Source organism: Staurois parvus, unplaced genomic scaffold, assembly GCF_062004578.1.
Source record: "Staurois parvus isolate SC_StPar_1 unplaced genomic scaffold, SC_StPar_1.0 ptg000488l, whole genome shotgun sequence".
In the NCBI taxonomy this organism is placed as follows: Eukaryota; Metazoa; Chordata; class Amphibia; order Anura; family Ranidae; genus Staurois; species Staurois parvus.
This window is the reverse complement of record NW_028318284.1, coordinates 442325-463304: the sequence shown is the minus strand read 5'-3', so window position 1 is coordinate 463304 and position 20980 is coordinate 442325. Positions and strand designations below refer to the sequence as shown.

The window sequence follows — 20980 nt, the reverse complement described above, 5'->3', positions numbered from 1 at the left end:
GTCCAATCATCCTGGGCTGGAATACCTGTTCACAGGTGCCAGAAGTTGGTTGATTCCATGCAACACAGATGTACAGCAGTTCTCAAACAGTGCTTATACAACTAAATATTAAGTAAGTGATTCAAAGGAAAGCAAAATCTTCAAACATGTTTCAGTTTATATAGTGAATGTTTGAGTTTGTAAAGAAGAATACAAACACTGCTATTTTTTTGAACAGTCTAATATTCACTTTTCTTTAATTTTTTTAGAGGAACAACACAAATTTGATATATTTTTCTTCATGTTTTGATTTGGAATAGAATGTGTAGTGTTCCCAATGCATTTGTGTGTATGGAAATAAAAGCTATTAGAAGGATTTTGAGCTTTATTCACTTTTTTTCAACACACTGCTATTATTTTGATCACAACTGTGTATATCCTTCTGATGTATTTCTCATATCCCTATTTTTATAAACTGCTTTCTGTTACAGAGGCTTATTGTGTCCATTATAAATAATGGGTGACGTATGCTGCAGCTTTTTGCCTGTGATGGGACAACTCTTTTCCCAGGAATTTTCAGAACATATAGATGTGCCTGAAGTGGCGAACAGAAAGCAAAAGATTTATCACACGATTGGTGCTTTTGGTGGCAGTGTGCAGTGAATGATAATGATCACAACAGACGCTGTTACTTGATGAAGGGCTTTTGCTAAAGGAGCTATTAGCGACTGCATTCTTGTAGCATTAGCTAAGTCCATCCTATGAAGCAGAGAGCTGTGACATGGGTGTCCTCTGATGCACGGCTTGGTCACATGATTGTCTGTCCAGGGGTGGTCTTGTTGCATTAATCTTCCTGCTATTCATCATTCTCTCACACTGGCCTGAGCTGTGCTTTCCTCCCTCCCCAACCAAAGATGGGTTTAACTCACTGAGAATAATCCACTCCCAACTTTCTACACTTTGTGCATGTTTCCTTTATCGATTGTCCTTCTGTTTCATCTGTCACATCTATTGCTTTTCTTTCTCTCTATCACTCCCTCTCTTCTTTTCTTGCTCTCCCTCCCTCTTCCTCTCTCTTTGTTCCTTTATCTCTCCTTGTCTTCCTCTGTCTCCCTGTCTTCTTTTTTCCCTCTCCCCCTCCCTCTCTCCTTTTCCCTCCCTATCTTTCGCTCTTCCTATCTATCTCTATTTCTCGGTCTTTCCTCTATCCTTTACTTCCTGTCCTCTCTCCCTCTGTCCCCCTGTCTGTCTGAGCCTCCCTCCTCCCTCTTTTCATCCCTCTCCACCTCTCTTCATCCCTCTCCTCATCTTTTGGTGTGTGTGTGTGTGTGTGTCTCTCGCACGCCCTCTCTTCATTCCTCTCTCCCTCCCCTCATTCTCTATCTTCATTTACCGTTTCTCTCTCTTTACCTCTATCTCCATATCTCCCACTATCTCTCTTTTTTCTTCTGTCTCCCCTCTTCCTCTCTCCCTCCCTTCCTATCTTCCTCTTTCACTCTTCTTCTCTCTCTCTCCCTTTCTTCCTCTTTCCAGCTCTTCCTTTCTCCCCCTGTCCCTCTCACTGCCCACTCCCCTCTCCTTCCTTCTTGGTCTCTTCACTCCTTCCTTCTTGGTCTCTTCACTCCTTCCTTCTTGGTCTCTTCACTCCTTCCTTCTTGGTCTCTTCTCTCCTTCCTTCTTGGTCTCTTCTCTCCTTCCTTCTTGGTCTCTTCTCTCCTTCCTTCTTGGTCTCTTCTCTCCTTCCTTCTTGGTCTCTTCTCTCCCTCTCTTCCCGGTCTCTTCTCTCCATCTGCTCATTTCACCCTCCTTCCCTCTGTCTCTTTGTCTCACCCTCTCTCTCCCTTTTTTTCTTTTCTCTTTTTTCCTTCCCTTCTCTTACTTTCTTCAATTTATGACCCGTCAGTTACTCAGGTGGTGAGGTTGGTAACATCCAGGTAGGCTCTGTAGTGTGGGCCTACCTGTTTGGCTATAATAATCATGGTCTGAATTTTCTGGAGATTGTCTGTTAGTCTGAGCATCAATGCACACAATTCTAGCTGTTGCACTAGGCAAATTAGCTCTAATGGCAAATATGAAAATTACATACTGTAGGTTGTGAGGTTGGTAAACTCCAGGTAGGCACTGTTTTGTGTGGGCCTACCTTATTGGAGATAATGTTTTGAAGATTGTAGAGAGACTATACATTTAAATTATAATATGTGCAGCTAGGCTATTGACATTACCAAACTGTAAATTAGTAGTACAATAAACGTTCGAGATTATTCTGTGAACTGAGGATGAATTGTTCCATAGTACCTGCAGCTACAAAGAGATATCTGTTTTTAAAGCTCATTTAGAGTTTAATGGATGCAGGTTCATTTTTAATTTGGTGTCTTTCTTTTGGTTTCTCGCCCATCCCACTTGTGATGGTATGTCCTCGTCATATTTGTACTCATGCTTTGTATAATGAAGGGAATTGTGCAGCCAGACGTTATGAAAACCTAGTGCAAATGAACTAGTTTTTTTTATGGTGAGAGAATAATTTGCAGTGATTGATTGGGGAATATTATAACTAACAGTTCTTTGTTCTATGCCATGAAAAATCAGACATCCACTTTTTCTGAACAGCTCTATACAGATCAGTACAGATGACAATAATGTACCCACATGCAAGAAATAATATCTGGAACCAGTTCTATAGGTCTACACTCACTGGCCACTTTATTAGGTACACCTGTTCAATTGCTTGGTAACATAAATCACTAATCAGTAAATCACATGGCAGCAACTCAATGTATATAGGCATCTAGATGTGGTGAAGATGACTTGCTGAAGTTCAAACCAAGCATCAGAATAGGGAAGGAAGGTGATTTAAGTGACTTTGAACGTGGCATGGTTGTTGGTGACTGATGGGATGGTCTGAGTATTTCAAAAACTGCCTTGTTGATGTCAGAGGAGAATAGCCAGACTGGTTGCCATGACATTAAGATGGTAGGGTCAGAATTTGGCGTAAACATGTAAGCATGGATCCACCTTGCCTTGTATCGACTTTTGAGGCTGGTGGTGGTGTTGTAACGGTGTGGGCTATATTTTCTTGGCACTAGCAAGGTGTACTTAATAAAGTGGCCGGAGAATGTATTTATTTTTCCTGTTAATGTCATCGATGCACTGGTAAATTACATTGAAATCTTCATTACCTGAATAAAAACCTCATCTTTGGTGTTGCAGTATAATTAGCATTACGGGGGGGGGGGGTGATTAGACATTTAGATCATGTGGCCAGTGTCACACTGTCTAAATCTCGGTCATAAAAACCACACAGTACATATTTGTATTAGTACATTTGATTCCATTTGTGTTTTGTTGTTCAAACCATTCTTATGTAGGCAAGTTAGTTTTCAGGAGTCAACAGTTTTCTGTGGTCTGGATACAGTATTTGGTATACTTCACCCTTTCATTTGTGCAGCAACTGTCAGCCTGCCTGAACTCTGAGCTGGCAGCCACATGTTATTCATAGATGGCTGGTACATGGAGAGGACTGTGTCGAGCCTTCCCAGTCTTTTGATGGCTGCTGGCAGCTGAAAGCTGTGCAAGGTCAGACTGCAAGGGCTCTTATGTCATCCGATTCCTAGCTCTGCCCAACCAGTGAGATGGATTCACAGTTTGTTTTTTTTTTTGTTTTTTTTAACAAAGTAAAGGGCAACTCTGGCATATGCAAGACATTTTAAGCAATAAAAAAAGTCTCAGAATTAATAGAATGTTTGTTTTCAAAATAAAGATGTACTGGGTAACAGGGGTATCCAACCTTTTGACTTTCCTGGGTCACATTGGAAGAAGAGGAATTGTCTTGGGCCACACATATAATACACTAACAAGAAGGGAAGCTGATGAGCATAAAAAGTCACAGGTTGACAAGTTAATGATCACTGATATAGATAATGTACCTCTCTGAGTAATAAAACTTAATTTTTCTATAAAATTTTTTTATTATAAAAGTAAAAGAGGGCAGCATAAATTTAGTGTGATATTTTGTTTTGGATAAACTAACACATCAATGTCTGGTTCGATGGCTGTAGTAGCAATTCTGAATGGATTCTCAAAGGGCTCATCAGATATTTTACCCTTTGTGTGCTTCATCCTTACACCCTGGTCACATCAAAGCTCATTTTGAAATCGTGCGACTTACAATGAAGTCGCACGATTTCAAAATTGGGTGACCTGCTGATTTCATTGTGATTTGCTAGACATCTGACACAGATGTCTATGCAAATCGCAACAAAAGTAGTGCATGCACTACTTTAGAAATTGGTGCGGCTCCAAGTCGGAACCGCACCGATATGAGCGCTGTAATAGCAAACAATAGGGTGCAACTTGGCATATGATTTGCAAGTCACCTGGCATGCAAATCACACCCGATGTGATCGGGGTGTTATTGTCAAAGCTTAATTGAACAAGCTGAAGTTAGAAGCTGATTGGCTACCATGTACAGCTGCACCAGAGTCTGAGTGCACCAGTTTTAGTAAATTTCTCTCTACTGTCTCGTTCCTCTGTTATCAGCATAAATCACTTCTGACACCATAATAAGGTGAAGAGTGGGATATTTTTATTTGGAAAGATAAAACGTATAGAAGTCCAGTAAAGAGACTGTGTAAAAATTTTCTTTGGCCAAATGTGTTCACTAAGTGTAAACACATTTCCCCCTCCCAGAAAAAAAAAAAATCAACATTTTAAGTAAGTTGTTGGGCCTCATTCATAGCTATCTTGGGTCGCAGTTTGGACACCCCTGCTATATGTCTGCAGCCTTGAATTTTTATTTGGCTGCATATTTAAATCTGTACAGCATCGCATCAGATGTAAATCTCGAATTATTATTTTTTATTATTATTATTATTATTATTTACTGTTGTGAGAATCAACAGACCAATAAGAAGCAGATTAGATAAAAGATGTACAATATCTGAAAGTAGGATGCTCTACATAGCCACAATCCGTAATATGTTTGGCATGACTTCCCCACCCATCAATAGGAAAACAAAAGGCACACAAAATTAGGAATGATGAAATGAAAATCTTCATCTTGCCAAAATGAAAACTTTCCTCTTTCACAGTTAAAGGTAATTGGAAGTGGAAACTCCCTTGTACTATACTCGAAGTTTAATTTTAATCCATCTTAATTAACCCCTAATTTGAAGCAGCCATGCAAAACCAAAAAATTGATTACTACAATTTCAATAAAAACTTAAATTCGCCTCCTTCAGGATGCCACGTATTTTCATATTCTCCATATACCCTCACAGAGGCAGACGGTACAGCGTGCTGGTACTGTATATTGCTTCCTGACAGTGTCTGCATGTACACAAAGCTGAGGATTTCTGCGTTTTTTTTTTGTTAGTACCCTTTTTACACTGATCAGTTTTTGATCAATTCTTTTGGACAAAATAAATGCAAATTTTTTTGCAGATAAGATGTGCATTTATTATTTTTGTCCAGAGGAGCCTAGAAAGCATTGCAGCAGCCATCAGCAGATCGCTGATGCCATGCAGGTCTCCTGCAGACCTGTCAGAATATCTGCTTGCTATACAGGATGTACAAGCAAGCAGACCTTTTTTTTTTTTTTTTTTTTTTTTTTTTTTTTTTAAAAGCTCATTGGATTTTTTTTTAAATGTGGATAAAATTCATTTCTAGCAAATGATCTGAGCAAAGCACAATGTATGGCTACATGAGCAGCAAGGATGCAGATTGGAAGGAGAAGAGTACAAAACAGGATAAAAATGTCTCCATTCATTATGGCCATTTCACAGAGCCTGGATATGGACACGTGAGACAGGCGGCTCCACTACTGCAGATTCTTCATTTCAGTGTGATGGACTTGAGCTGAGGAGGTGTTCCACCAGCAAGTAGACCTCCTCTATGGGAAAGCAGACTGGAAATGAGAAAGGATTTCCGGTATGCAATTGTATGGTGATTTTGTTTAGCTCAAACTCGAAGCAAACCTTGGTGTCTGATCCCTCCATGAAGGGGAAGAAACTTTTTCCCTTTGCTCTTCTCTCCAGACATTGTCCATCTTCGAGTTAAAGATTAATGTGCACTCGACTTTAAGATGGTCAAAGCGTGGATTAAAGTGTAGCACAAAATTCTTCTCATCCATTCCCAAGTTTATGGCAAACACTTTTCAGTCCTCCAGAATGAAGCCCTCCACTTCCACAGAATGACCAGGTTTGAGGCCGAGGTTATAAAAGGAAAAAACATTATCTGCCATCTTGCTTCCTTATCAGAGACACTTGAGGCAAGCAGATATTCTGACAGGAAGCTTCAGTGAACTACCACATTGCTCCACAGCGCCCATGGTAGTTCATTGAAAACTACACGCTGACAGCCGCTAAGGTTCATTGATTCAGTCCTGCATGCCCGCACTGTTTTCAAATCTAACAGCTAGTACAGGGAAACTTATTCCCATATAATTTGTCGGGGGGGGGGGGTTGCTGTTGCAGCTGCAGCTATGGGAACATGTTAGATGTTCCACCCTAAAAATGGGTGGAACATGTAACATGTTCCTGAAGGTGAACTTATTCTTTAAAAGTCCTGCTTTCTGCATATTTGGTGCGGTAAAAAAAAACTGCACCTCTCCAAAATGAATGCAATGAATGACTGAATGGAAACCGCAACAAAAACACATCAAAAATGCAACACACCCACGGGAAATGCTTCGTCCTGTCACATATCCAGGGTAAAAACGCAACGCAAACGCATAAGAAACGTATGTGTTTTTGCAACAGAGCAGTGTGAAAGCAGCCTTAATATGTGAAATGGGTATGTGCCCTTGTAATGGAGGACTGGATGTTGGTATAATTGGGGAGTGTACATGGTAGATGTCAGCTGTCTAGAGCAGAGTAGTCAGGGCGGTGGCTGAGACCAGCACTGAAATGACAGGTGCAGCATTACTGACAGTCCTGGAGAGGGCAGCTGTGGAGAGAATGCACACAGGGCAGCTGGAATCATCACTGTCACTTCCCCCAGCCGAGGGGCCTTGTTGTAGAGCTGTGGGGGAGGGATCCATTCAGAAGTGAATAAGAATTGTCACGCTACCTTTACACTTTCAAAGAAACACAACCACAGCTGTGTTTCCTCCATCGATCCTTGAGCATCATTCAGCACACGTTAAACATTCAGAGCCAATATGTGAGTTAGCAAGCAAGATAATGTGCACTTAGCAGAGCCCTATCTGCTGTATGTCTGGTGTGGTGAAGGCTAAAATAAGTGACCACTATAGATCCCATAGATCATTGCTAATACCTGTAACTTGTCAAACCTTGTGTTTACAAAACTGTAATGCTTGGCTGCACACAGCAATTTTCTTGTAAATTCAACCACTTTTCAATCATTGGAAAATGTCAAAATGACTAAACAGGTAATTGCCAACAACCACCAATAGCTTCAGTTGACATGTTAAAATAATGTAAATTTTTTCCAGTAGGCTGCCTTGATGCTGTTGGTTTTTCATGCAATTTAAAGAGGATTAGAAATGGTTGTAACTGCCGAAAATGCCTTTACCCTAGATTCACGCTTCTGCACATTTCAGTGCATTTTCCAGTCCATTTAACACGATTTCCTGTGGATCTAGTTCATATTTGTGAGTTTTGAGCCAGTGCGTTTTTTGGAAAGGGACTTTTTTTCTTGTAGCAAATTGAATTTTGCGTGTAATATTCTTCAGTGGACCCGCACTAAAAACACAAATGTTGAGTTTTTGTTGCATTTTTTTCCATGTTTTGCATTTTTTTTTTTTTTTGCTAGTAGAAAAGTATGACAGTTCTGTTCATGTAGTGCGACTTTGTTACTACTTGAGTGCCAGAAAGTGTAACGTTGCATCAAAGTAGCATCAAAACCGCATCAAAGTAGTGTAGAAGCTTTTGTCAGTCACATGTTAGGGCTAGAGGTTAGGGTTAGAGATAGTTTCAACCCTAACAATCACCGCTAACCCTAGCCCTAATGATAACGACATACCCTTTAATCCTAACCCTAAAATGTGACTTTGGTCACATAAAGGTTCCTGCACTACTTTGATGCAAATTTGATGCTACTTGAGTGCCATAAAGTCTAAAGTCGCATCAAAGTTGCACTACATGAACAGAACTGCCATACTTTTCTATTTAAAAAAAGAAAACACTGCAAAATGCATCCACCGCAACCTGCATAAAGTAAATATTACTGAGCTGAGTACAAAAACATTAATTGTATTGTGCATGAGGCAATGCTAAGTTTGAATATGTTGTATTCTATTTATATAAATTCACTTTTTGTGTCTGGAAGTGCATTCATTTGACTTGGAACTCTTTCAATTATATAGTCACCAACACCTATTTTCTTCTCATGAGGAATAATAACAACCCGGCTTGTTGCCCATTTTGCTTCTTGCAATGCATTAAGGGTTTAGGTTCTAACACATTTGCTCTGATAGGAATTAAAAATAGCCTGTGGGTTGCTCATTCATTCTTGATAGGATGTGACTCATGAAAATGTATTATGCATAATGTATAAGTTTACTGTAAAGTTTCCTGTTCTGTATCCAACTAGAGATCCTGGGTACAATACCCTAACATCCAAGTGTCATTACTTATTGAAATGACTTAATGCCAGCAGGGGCAGACTGACAACTCATGGGGCCCCCGGGCAATAGGGGACCATGGGGCCCCTGTGTCCTTGCCCACACTTAAACCACACTCAAAAAAGCCTATAAAAGGTACCAGGGGCATCTCATGGGGCCCCCTTTTGACCCCGGGCCCTTGGGCAGTGCCAGTACCCACTGAGTGAACCCTCTGGTGAACTGGGGTTTAACCAATATTAGATCTAGTGATTGTTTGCGGCATATCTCTCATCTGTCAAATGAATTGATCTGCTCCAGCTGTATGAAGTTGAAGATTCCAAAAAGCCCCTTAGCAGTTATTCTGTCTCAGGGCACAGGCTGCCAGCCTTTCCTTGAGCAGCAGTCAGTGGGATGTCTTTTATTGGTGGGAGGAGAATTATGGGTGATCATTCTTACGCCATATAAAATTTAAATAAGGAATTAATACATTTTTCTTATTAGGTATATACTAATAAAAGATGATCGTACTACAACTTCATTAAGACAGTGGCATACCAAAGGCTTTTGCTGGCCATGCTTCACCTCTGAATTGGTAAAGAAAATGCTCTTGGGATTCTGCCCTGCTCACCAGAGGAATTGGGTAGACCATGTTTAGGGACAGAGTTGGGGTTGCATCTGTAAATTAGTTTGAAGGACATTTCTATAGCTACAATGGCTCCATGTTTCTGGATGGGGAACATTTAATGGTAATTTCGATCCACTTATGGTAAAAAGCACAATGGCGGAAATAATTGAAGTGGTATCTAGGGGAATTTACAGCAGAGCTGCAAAAGCTAGAACATTGATTATACTCCATTCATCACCAATGTTTGTTAATGTGATTTCTGACATATGATGTCCCATGATAAAATGCATACAAAAAAAGTATCCCTTGGTTCCTGCCATTTCTCTTTGCTGCCCATTGCATATCATCTTCAGGCAGGCTTCTCCTCGCAGCTGTGCTGTATGTCACCGTCAGGCAGCAATCTGCACCGATTTGAACATATATCAGTGTTATCTGCACTCACTATCAATTGGTTTTGATATTTGTATTTTTTAAGGGAATCCACTATTTCTTGATCTGTCATTACCAGCCTAATGGTTTTGAGTTAAAACAATATTTGAAATAAGATGGTGTCCTGGGGAATATATTACCTGTGAAGTTATACAAATGCACTATATAGAAAATTCAGTAGAAAGTTTACTGGCGAATCTGAAATGTACTGAAGCCTTTAGATTAATATAAGCAACAGGTATTTTTATAAGTACAGTTCCCCAAAGACTACTTATATCCCCAGTACAGCTTGCACATAGAACAGAAGATTACTGTTGAATTCCTTCTTTCATTAATTTTAGTACAGATAAAGCCACCCAAGCCCGACTAGATTGGACCAGCCAGCACTTTTTATAAAAAAAAAAGATAAAATGTTTTTTCTATGACTTGTTTCTGCAGTCAGCAGCATTGTATTCCTCTGCTCCAGATTTGTAGTGTGAGATTTCTATGTGATTATAGCATTTACTTTAATTCTGATCAGTAAAAATAGTCATTACTAATGGACATGGTATATATAACGCTGATGCAGATGCTTAGTAATCTTAGTCTTGGAGTGTGCCTCCACATTTTTCTCTGCTTTTGAACCTAAAAGACCAGCAGCACTGTGTTTAGATGAGTGTAGAAGATAAGCAGCCCCAGGGAGAACAGTAGTAGTATATTACAAAGATACTGAGTTAAAATTCAGAGGTTCAGTCAGAAAAATATTCTTCAAGCAGAGGTTAAAATCGCATGTCCCAACCCCTCTCTTCTTAGTCTCAGATCACATCTCTGTGGCTGGAGAATATGTGTGAAATTGCATGCATTCCCAACCTGCGGAGAAATGTGCTGCACTTTAGCAGATGTGCAGGGGTGCCATTAATTCTTAATGGTACCCTCCACACATTAGCACCTGCAGCACATTTTTGCACACTGCAAACCAGCTTCAGTGCCATGCAGTTTGGAGCACTGTGATTTAACCACTTGCCTACAGGACACATTATACCTCCTTCCTGCCCAGGCCAGTTTTCAGCTTTCAGTGCTGTCGCACTTTGACAATTATGCGATCATGCAACACTGTACCCATATGAAATTTTTATAATTTTTTTTGAGACAGGGCTTTCTATTGATGGTATTTAATCACCTCTGGGTTTTTTATTTTTTGCTAAACAAACCAAAAACAACTGAAATTTTGAAAAAACTGTTTTTTCTTAGTTTTTGTTCAAAAATTTGGTAAATAAGTGATTTTTTCCTTCACTGATGTGCGCTAATGAGGCTGCAGTGATGAGGAGGCACTAGTAGGTGGCACTGAAAGGCAGCACTCATATATGGCACTGACTGGGACTGTTAGGTGGCACTGACTAGCACTGATAGGTGACACTGAAAGGCAGCTCAGATGGGCACTGATATGTGGCATTGATGTGCACTGGTAGGTACTGATATGTGGCATTACTGTGGCACTGATGGGCACTGGCAGGTGGCATTGATGAGCACTGACAGGTGGCACTGCTGGGGCTACACTGATCATCAGGGCACACTGATCATCAGTGCCCTGATGATCAGTGTACATGTCCCCTGTGAGGGATGCCAATTACCGGCTGTCCTCTCCCCTCGAGCTGTCAGAGTGACCGCTCGTGAGGAGAGAAATGCCGTTAACAGGCATTTCCCTATTTACATGCGATCAGCTGTGATTGGACACAGCTGATCACATGACCGAGCCGACATCTTTGGCTGTTTCCGTTGATCGGTGATCCACTGTGTCTGAGGGACACAGCGCACCACCGAACACTGCGCACTCCCAGAGCCACGCACACGCGGTTAGAGTGGTAGGATGTCATACGTCTCGGCAGCACAGTGGCTAAAATGGGTAGCACTTCCGCCTGGCAGTACTAGGGTCGTTGGTTCGAATCCCAACCACGGCACCACCTGCCTGGAGTTTGCATGTTCTCCCCGTGCCTGCGTGGGTTTCCTCCGGGTAATCCGGTTTCCTCCCACACTCCAAAGACATGCTGGTAGGTGAATTGGATCCTGTCTAAAATTGTTCCTAGTATGTGTATGTATGTGAGTTAGGGACTTTAGATTGTACGCCCCTTGAGGGTTAGGGACTGATGTGAATGTAATATGTATATGTGTATGTGTGTGTGTGTGTGTGTGTGTGTATATATATATATATATGTATGTATGTGTATGTAAAGCGCTGCGTAAATTGACGGCGCTATAGAAGTACCTGAAATATAATAAATAAAGGACGTCCTCCCAGAACAAGAGAACTGCCTTGCGCCCGTCATTTCCTTATAAAAGGGTCTTCTTTCCCTGCTTTTTTTCATGGGTAGGACAGCCCATTAAAACGAATGGGCTGTCCTACCTGTGATGTGTGTGCGCAAATGTGCATGCACGGATTTGAATCGAGCCTCACCTCAAAATTCCGTTCTTACATTAGCATCCTCTATCCCCCTTCACATCACAGTCACTCCCCTTAACATCAAAATCCTCCCTTCACATTACTATCCTCAACCCCCCCCCCCCCCATATTATTGTCCTCAGGCCCTCGATTAGTGTCCTCAGCCCCCGCATTGCCCCCCCCCCTTTCTTACCTTAGACAGGGAGGAGGGTAGGAGGCCAGCAGGTCCAGGCAGAGGGTGGGAGCTGCAAGCTGGTGATTGGTTGCTAGGACCACTCTGCATTCTAGCAAATGATCACCTGGTGGTTAACTTGGGCTGTGGGCAGATCGACTCCTAAATGGCAGGACCACAGCGATCCAGATGAGACACTGACTTGGTCTGGATCTGAACCGTGGTCTGCCATTTAGTGATGCCTGATGTAGTAGTAGGGGGAGAGGGTGGATAGAAGACCAGACACTCTGCATAAGGAGAATGAGCAACAGTAACTGGCCTTTTTTACAGGAAACTCTCACACAAAATTGAAGTGCAGGACTTGTCTCATGCTGGATTACTGCATAGATCTAGATAAAATAAAAGTAAAAACACACATGGCTCTTCTATTAAGACAACACATTGTTAACATGGATATCAGCTTTAGGGCCTGTTGACCTGGGTGCACAGACCCAAATGCTCTGTCTGCACACCCTTCCCTGCAGCCTGTCAAATTTGGATGTCCGGGTGATTTTGTACAGCTGTTGCATCTCCATTATCACAGGATGCCTGCTTACAGCTCCATGCTGCTTGGAAAGCATAAACCAACAACTCTTGCATGCTGTATGCACCTTTTGCACCCATGTGAATGAGCCCTTAAAAAAATATGTGGATATATACCAGACAATTGCCTAAAAAGCTCATTTTCTAATGGTAAATTCTTATGAACGGTTGCTGCTTTGATTTTTTGGCTATATATCAGTATTTTATAGTCCCCACCCTCTTTTTTTTTTTTTTTTATTTTTTTATTTTTTTTTTTCTAGATTTTTGTTTTTATTCAGCAGGCCATCTTCCTTGTGTTAACTAGATATTTTTTTTCTTCTAGGTGATGAAGTTACAAAAATAGAAAATGACACACAGCAAGCAACAAAGAGCGCAGACATTCGATCAGAAACTGATCACCTAAGCACAAAGACAGAGCAAGTAACTGCCAGCTCCTCCTCAACGACTGAGAGCCATGACGCCACTTGTCAAAAGACTCAGGGACCCATTTCTGCACCAGCAGATGAAGGGCCTTCTGCTTCATCACAGATAGAGATTACTTGTGCTAAAACAGAGGAAGGACCCAGATTATCCCTTGAAGAACAGAGTTCATTGCTAGACACTGCAATCCCGAGCACATCAAAAATGGTGGAAAATGGCACTTCTCCTAAGGGACAGGTTCAGAAGGGTGATGTCTTAGCTTCACCTGCTGTTGTTTCTCCTACTACTGCCTCTAGTCCCAGACAAAAACTAGGTGTGTATCCTAAATTCTTCTTTTCTGCTGATAATGTATCTAGAAAGTTCTGCCTGCAATTTACCACTGGTTTCACATCAGGACTGCTACCAGCATGGCCAGATTTCTATCACTGGAGTCCTGTAGGCACACAACATCTGCCATCATAAGCAACACCTGTGTGCTAGGATTGTCTTATTTTACACAGAACAGCTTCTTGTTTTACTGCTGCTAATCTGGTTTTAAATATTGTAGTTATTAGATGCCCATACCTGTATTTCTACTGATGATAATAGAATAATAGGTGGCTGACAACTATACAGGAAAAAACTGCCTCTTTGTCTTTGCTGTCTAATGGTAAATCTGGCCTTTACTTCCAGTAAATGATACTGTGAAAATATATAGCAGCGGTTGCCAACTTATCAGCTAAAGGGACATCTGACATCGCCTAACGGTCGCACATAATGTTCAATATATGTAATATATGTACTTGAGAGGACTGTCAGAAACTGCAGACCTGAAACGGGACATGAGGGCCAGAGCTACATTTCTGGCTGGGGATATACTTGCCATAATCAATTTTCCCACTACAAACTGCTAAGGTCCAAGGACCACACATCACTTACCAAAGGGCTGCAGGTTGGGCACCAGAGATATGCAGTTATATATATATTTGGACACAGTCACAATTTTCATACTTTTGGCTCTGTATGCCACCAGAATAAATTAAAACAAACAATCCAAATGAATTTGAAGTGCAGACTTTCAGCTTTAATTGAAGTAGTTGAACGTAAATATCAAGTACACGTTTTAGGAACTGCAACCATTTTTATACACAGTCCCTCCATTTTCAGGGGCTCAAATGTAATTGGACAAATGAATATAATCATAAATAAAATTTTCATTTGTAATATTTTGTTGAGAATCCTTTACTGGCAATGACTGCCTGAAGTCTGGAACCCATGGACATTACCAAAGACTGGGTTTCCTCCATTCTGATACTTTGCCAGGCTCTAACTGCAGCTGACTTCAGTTGTTCTTTGTGTGTCTTTCTGCTTTTAGTTTTGCCTTCAGCTAGTGAAATGCATGCTCAATTGGGTTGAGATCAGGTGATTGACTCAGCCATTGCAGAATATTCCACTTCTTTTCCTTCAAAATATCCTGGGTTGCTTTTGTTTTTGGATCATTGTCCATCTGTACTGTGAAGCGCTGTCCAAAATAACTTTGCTGCATTTGGCTGAATCTGGGCTGACAGTATATCTCTAAATGCTGCAGAATTAATCCAGCTGCTTCTGTCTTCTGTCACATCATCAATAAACCTCAATGACCCAGGGCCACTGGAAGACATGCATGCCCATGCCATCACACCGCTTCCACCATGTTTTACAGATGACGTTGTGTGCTTTGGATCATGAGCTGTTCCAAGCCTTCTTCACACTTTTTTTTTTCTTCCTGTCATTCTGGTACAGATTAATCTTAGTTTCATCCGTCCAAAGATTGCTTTTCCAGAACTGGCCTGGCTTTTTTTAGATGTTTTTGGCAAATGGCTTGCACCTTGTGGTGAACCCTCTGTATTTTCTCTTGTGAAGTCTTCTCTTGATTGCAGACTTTGACAATGATACACCTGCCTCCTGGAGAGTGTCCTTCACTTGTCTGGATGTTCTGATCCTGCAATCATCCATGCCTTTTTATTTTGCTGAGCTCACTAGTGCATTCTTCCATCCTCAGAATGTACCAAACTGTTGATTTGGCCACTCCTAATGTTGCTGCTATCTCTCTAATGGATTTCTTTTGTTTTTGAAACTTTACGCCTGTTTCATTTGCATGGACACTCCTTTGAACACATGATGTAAGTTCACAGTAATAGATTCCAAATGCAAATACCACACTTAGAATCAACTCCAGACCAACTCCAGACCTTTTACCTGCTTAATTGATGAAGAAATAACAAAGGAGTAGCCCACACCTGGCCATGAAACCGCTTATGATTCAGTTGTCCAATTACTTTTGGTCCCTTGAAAAAGGGGGGATGGCTACTCTTAAGAGCTGTAATTCCTAAACCCTTCCTCCAATTTGGATGTACATACCCTCAAATTAACCCTGAGAGCATGCACTTTCATCCCATATCCATTATATAACTATAGTTTGAATATAAACACATAATTGCTGCGCTGCCTCCTATAAGTAAATATGCCACCCTACATAAGTGTTGGTGACCAACAAACATACATGTGCCTCTATATAAAAGTTCCAATGTGAAAAAATATCCGCATTCAGTGTAAAACTAGGTGATACAGTGATTAATCTGCTTATCCATAAAATTCTTTGTGTTGAGTGCTCCCCCTCCAGAGCCCCACTCACCACAAATTTTGACCACCTGCAATGGTAGGTCAAATGGCGCATTAGGTGTTGCAGCACTCTCCTGCAGCTAGTTCGCTGTCTGTATGATCTTGATGCCTCTATCTGCTGGTTACGGACTCCATATGTGAAAACACCTCCAGACTGTCCAAACTACTCCTTTTGATGCCTTCTATCTCACCACATGAGGTTTAGTAAAAATCAAATCCTTCTTAGGCTGCTGCTGATCATTATGTCAAGGCAAGGCCCACAGTCTTCCAAGATTAATCACTGTATCACCTAGTTTTACACTGAATGCGGATGGGGGTATTATTTCACATTTGGAACTTTTATATTGTTGAGCATTGATTGGGACTTTAAATCATTTGTTTACAATTGCACTGTATTTATAGTTTGATGTTTTCATTGTTATATTTGCATTTATTTCACTCATTTAGTACACTTGTTGATTCAAGTACGCAGGGTACATATTTATTTTATATATTTTCCCCCAACTTAGGGATGTATTAAGTCACTGGGAAGGAGGGGCACATCTTATTTTAGTCCTATGGTATAGAGGCACACGTATGTTTGTGGGTCACCAACACGTATGTAGGGTGGAATATTCACTTAGTAGAGGCAGCGCAGCAATTTATTTATTTTTATTCACACTATTGTTTACTAATACACATTTGTGGTATTGCTAGCAGCATCCAGTTTGTATAATCCTCTGTGCAGGCTACACTTAAACTTATATCTTGAATATGTAAATTTGGTAAATACCTGAAAAAAACTAAAATTGTGCCTGTGTCCAAATATATATGGACCTAACTGTATAGTTTGTACTATGTAGCTAATCCTATTATAAATAGTTGGAAATGACCACCTGTTAAAGGAACAAGAAGTTAGTTTTGCCTTATAAATGGACTCGTGCTAAAATAATTATTCACAATAAATGGTACTCTAGTTTGATGAACTAGGGATGCAGAGAGAGAGCACACGGAGACAGACTGCACGGAACCCGACATGAGGGTGTTTATTGGGGGGTTTCGCAGGGTTACAGATGATTGGGTGGCTAGTCCACAGAACAATACAAGACACAGTGAATACAGTAGGGTTCTCAGGATGGCACTATGTGACAACAGGGGGCCAATAGTCCTCCGAGTTCAATAGGACAGAGCGATGGGGGTACTGCAGGAGTTGGAGTCCAAGGGCAAGGCTTTTTGGGCAGAATTGGGCTAAGTCCAGCAAAGGCAGAGGTCTGGGTATCCACTCCCTGGATGCAGGAAGCAGGACACAGAGGGTTAAATCCACACAGGCGGAGATCCAGGCAGCACAGGGTTAGTCTACTCACTGGATGCAGGGAGCAGAACACAGAGCGTTAAATCCAGGTCCGTAGCAGGCTCGCAGTGGAGGAGGCTAGTGAGAGGGAGGCGGGCCAGTGTGGGGGTCTGGCTGCAGCTCAGACCTCACTCACCTCGGCAGGGCAAGCAGCCAGGAACCACCTGACGGGGGGCCCGCTCCGGCATTAAATATGGAGCCGGGCGCGTTCTCGCGGTTACCCAAGACCTGAGCAAGAACCAAGGGATGGGGGAGGGGGAGAGAGACTAGCTCTGTGACACCTACAAAAAATTGAATACTTGCCTTCTCCTGCAGACCAAGCTGCTGATGTAAAGAGGAATTGTACATTGAATGCTGCAAAATATGACACTTCTGGGAGTGTTGGATTCTTGGTCCTCTTCCATGTGTTGGATTTGCTGTTGAATCCAACTAGTGGGTATCGCTAAGGATCAGTAATCCTATGCTTTCTGAAGTGTTTGGTTCTTCAGAATCTTTATGCAACTATTCCTCTTCAATTTAGCATTGCAGTCAGCAGAAGAGGTGAGTATTTCATGTCGTCTTTGTAGGGAACAGTTTTTCAATTAGTAGATTAATTACTTTGATAGAGTCACTAAAGGGTTCTAGTGCAGATACCCTCCTGTAATCCTAAGACTTACTGGTAGGTTAATTGTCTTCCTCAGTGAGCTAGTATGTGTGTGTGAATATGGTTAGGAGAACTAGATTGCAAACTCTTCTGTTCTCTGTAAAAGGCTTCAGAGATATGCTATATAAATGAGTATAGCAAGCAATGCGCAACATGGCTCTACTTTTAAATGTAAAAAGGTGCAGTGCTTAAAGTATGAGCCAGTATGCCAAATACCAACCTAAATTTGAATGCGAAAATGAACTTATATCTGGGTGACATAAGTGTAATAGGCAGCAGTACCTGAAATAGTCACAGTATGGCGCTCTGGTCAGCGCTATGGTGACATGTGTATATATATGTGTATATATAGACAATAGTCGCACTGAGGTGCTAAATACAATAAATATAGTGAAAGCAGTGTGACACTGAAAACCAGTGCAATAGTGGTCATAAATTCGTGACTGTAGTGAAATGAATACATGAATGACAATATATAATAGTCCAATAATAAATGAATCCGTAAGAAAAAATGGTGACTTCCAGTGATAAGCGAATCCATGAGAATGACTTCTTAATGATATTTAAAACATCCACGTGGAGTAAGCAAACAAACAGTAGTAAAACCACTCTCAAAGATGGCCGCCAGACACAGCGGTGTGACGTCAGTACGCAGGCTCCTTACTGACTCATTTTGTGCGCACACGTTTTCAAAGGGATCCATCATTCAGACACGGCGGCATGACGTCAGTACACAGGCTCCACACTGACGTGTTTTGTGCGCACGCACGCTTTCAAAGGGATCCCTTTGAAAATGTGCGTGCACACAAAATGCATCAGCGAGGAGCCTGTGTACTGACGTCACACCACCGTGTCCATATGATGGTCCAGCGGCCATCTTTGTGAGTGGTTTTACTACTGTTTCTGTTTGCTTACTCCACGTGGATGTTTTAAATATCATAATAAAGTACTACACTATCAGACGATCTCTCTCTGGACTCTTTTGTGAGCTGGTTCTTCAGGATCCCTGCCTGTTCCACCTTGAGGATTGATTGCCTTGCTGAGGATACCCCTTCAATCTGGTACATCTTAGCTTCCTGGGTTCTGTGTTGGATGGAAACATAGCCTGACCTGCCTGTGGAGGAGTATGCCTATTTTGCTGTATATGTGCATTTTTATATGCGCTTCTGTGAGTGCATATTAAGGAGTCATTCTCATGGATTCAATTATCACTGGAAGTCTCCATTTTTTGTTACGGATTCATTTATTATTGGACTTTATTATATATTGTCATTCATGTATTCATTTCACTACAGTCACTAATTTATGACCACTATTGCACTGGTTTTCAGTGTCACACTGCTTTCACTATATTTATTGTATTTAGCATATATATATATATATATACACACACACAGACATATCACCATAGCGCTGACCAGAGCGCCATACTGTGACTATATCAGGTACTGCTGCCCATTTCACTTTTCATGTCACCCAGATATAAGTTCATTTTATGCATTCACATTTTAAGTTGTTATTTGGCATACTAGCTCATACTTTAAGCGCTGTACCTTTTTTACATTTATTACTACTGAGGATACAAAGGGTAGTCCTTTAGTGCTAGCAGCTTATATATTTTTTAATTTTCTTTTCTTTTTTTTTTCTTTCTTGAGTGCTCACTGACTATTCTTTTGATGACTCTATTTTTAGCACATTTGTGCCCCAGCATTTTGTTGGAGTAAGCCAATGTTATAGCCAGGAATTTTATAAAAGACATGCTGCTTTCCTGAACTGAAAGAGAAACCATTACAGCTGTATTTAAAGGATAAATTATATGTTCCACCTATATTTTCCTAGATTGTAAGCTCGAAAGAGTAGGGCCCTCTTACCCCTTGTGTACTGTTTGATGTTACTGTTCTGTTTCATGTATTGTCTCCCCTCTATTGTACAGCGCTGAGCAAACCCTTTGGCGCTATATAAACTCGATAAATAAATAAATATTTAGGATAGAACTTGTAACATGTGCCAGCTCTTGCTGCCTCTTTCTCTCGATCCCCCTTCCCCCATGACAGCGGACTGGGGATTTTCTCTCTGTACTTGCTGTCCATTTTTGAAAAGAGCGTGATTCTGCCCACACAGCCTTCCTGTTTACATTCACAGATTCTTGTGAATCAACAAACTACAAGTACCGTCCGACACTGTGGCAGATGGACTTGTACTTCCAGGGGATGGAGGGCGCTGATGAGGACTCTCATAACCCTTTGACATGTCTTCAGTCTTTCAAACAGCCTGTACAGAGGTAGGGGCAGAAAGCCAGAGGGCATATCTGCAGGAGCCCACATTGCAACTGTGATCAACTAATCTAGGCCTTTGCTGAAAAAACAAAATGCTTTATTTTTCTGCAAAAATGTGCTTTTTATATTTTTTTTCCATAGAATGAACTTATCCTTTAACCAAGAATCTGAATATTTAGTTTTGCAATTATTACGATCATGCATATTTAGATTTGTTTTAGTTGCTATGCTTGAATCCAGTGCTTTAGCTCAAGGGTGTCCAACCTGCAGCCTACGGCTGCATGCGACCCAAGACCGTTATGAATGCGGCCGAACACAAAATTGTAAACTTAAATGTGGCTGAAGAAAAATTTGATGGTTTGTTTTGACTGGACTTTTATATGTTTTATCTTCTCGAAGAAAAATCTCCCATTCTGCACAATCATGTCTTATTAATGTCATCAGTTTTCGGCAGCACCTATATTTGGGAGCAATTATTTTCAAGGATGAAGCACACATAGGGCAAAATTAGAACAGTGTCAAATATTACACTAGATTTATGTTGGCCTCTTTTACTTTTATAATTAAAATTATTACAAAAAAAAAGTTTAATTACTTAGGTACATTATCTATATCAGTGGGTGTTACCTTGTGACTTTTTCTGCCCTACGGCTATCGTTATTGTTAGTGTATTTAATACAGATCGTAATTTGCAACATAATTGTCCCAGGTTAATGACTCACATTGTACTGATGTATCCACTTGCATTTTCTAAAGGATGGCAGTGGTATCTTCCATTGTTTTGAGATCCATGGCACACTTGTGATAACTGTCACTTGCGACAACTCACCAGCAGGGCAGAGTATTTTAGTTTCTGTATGTCTCTGTCTTGCTGGGCAGATTAGTGAAATAGTGCTCCTTCACTGATG

General features: G+C 41.0%; 1 protein-coding gene across 2 annotated transcripts in view; it reads left to right on the top strand.

The window, feature by feature from the left end:
- Positions 1–20980, top strand: part of MAP7D1 (MAP7 domain containing 1) — a 139015-nt gene that overhangs the window by 61769 nt on the left and 56266 nt on the right. For both annotated transcript variants that reach the window (XM_089689643.1, XM_089689642.1), the window contains exon 2: positions 13086–13496. In XM_089689643.1, the coding sequence (XP_089545769.1) occupies positions 13086–13496 (411 nt within the window). The remainder of the gene's footprint in view (positions 1–13085; positions 13497–20980) is intronic.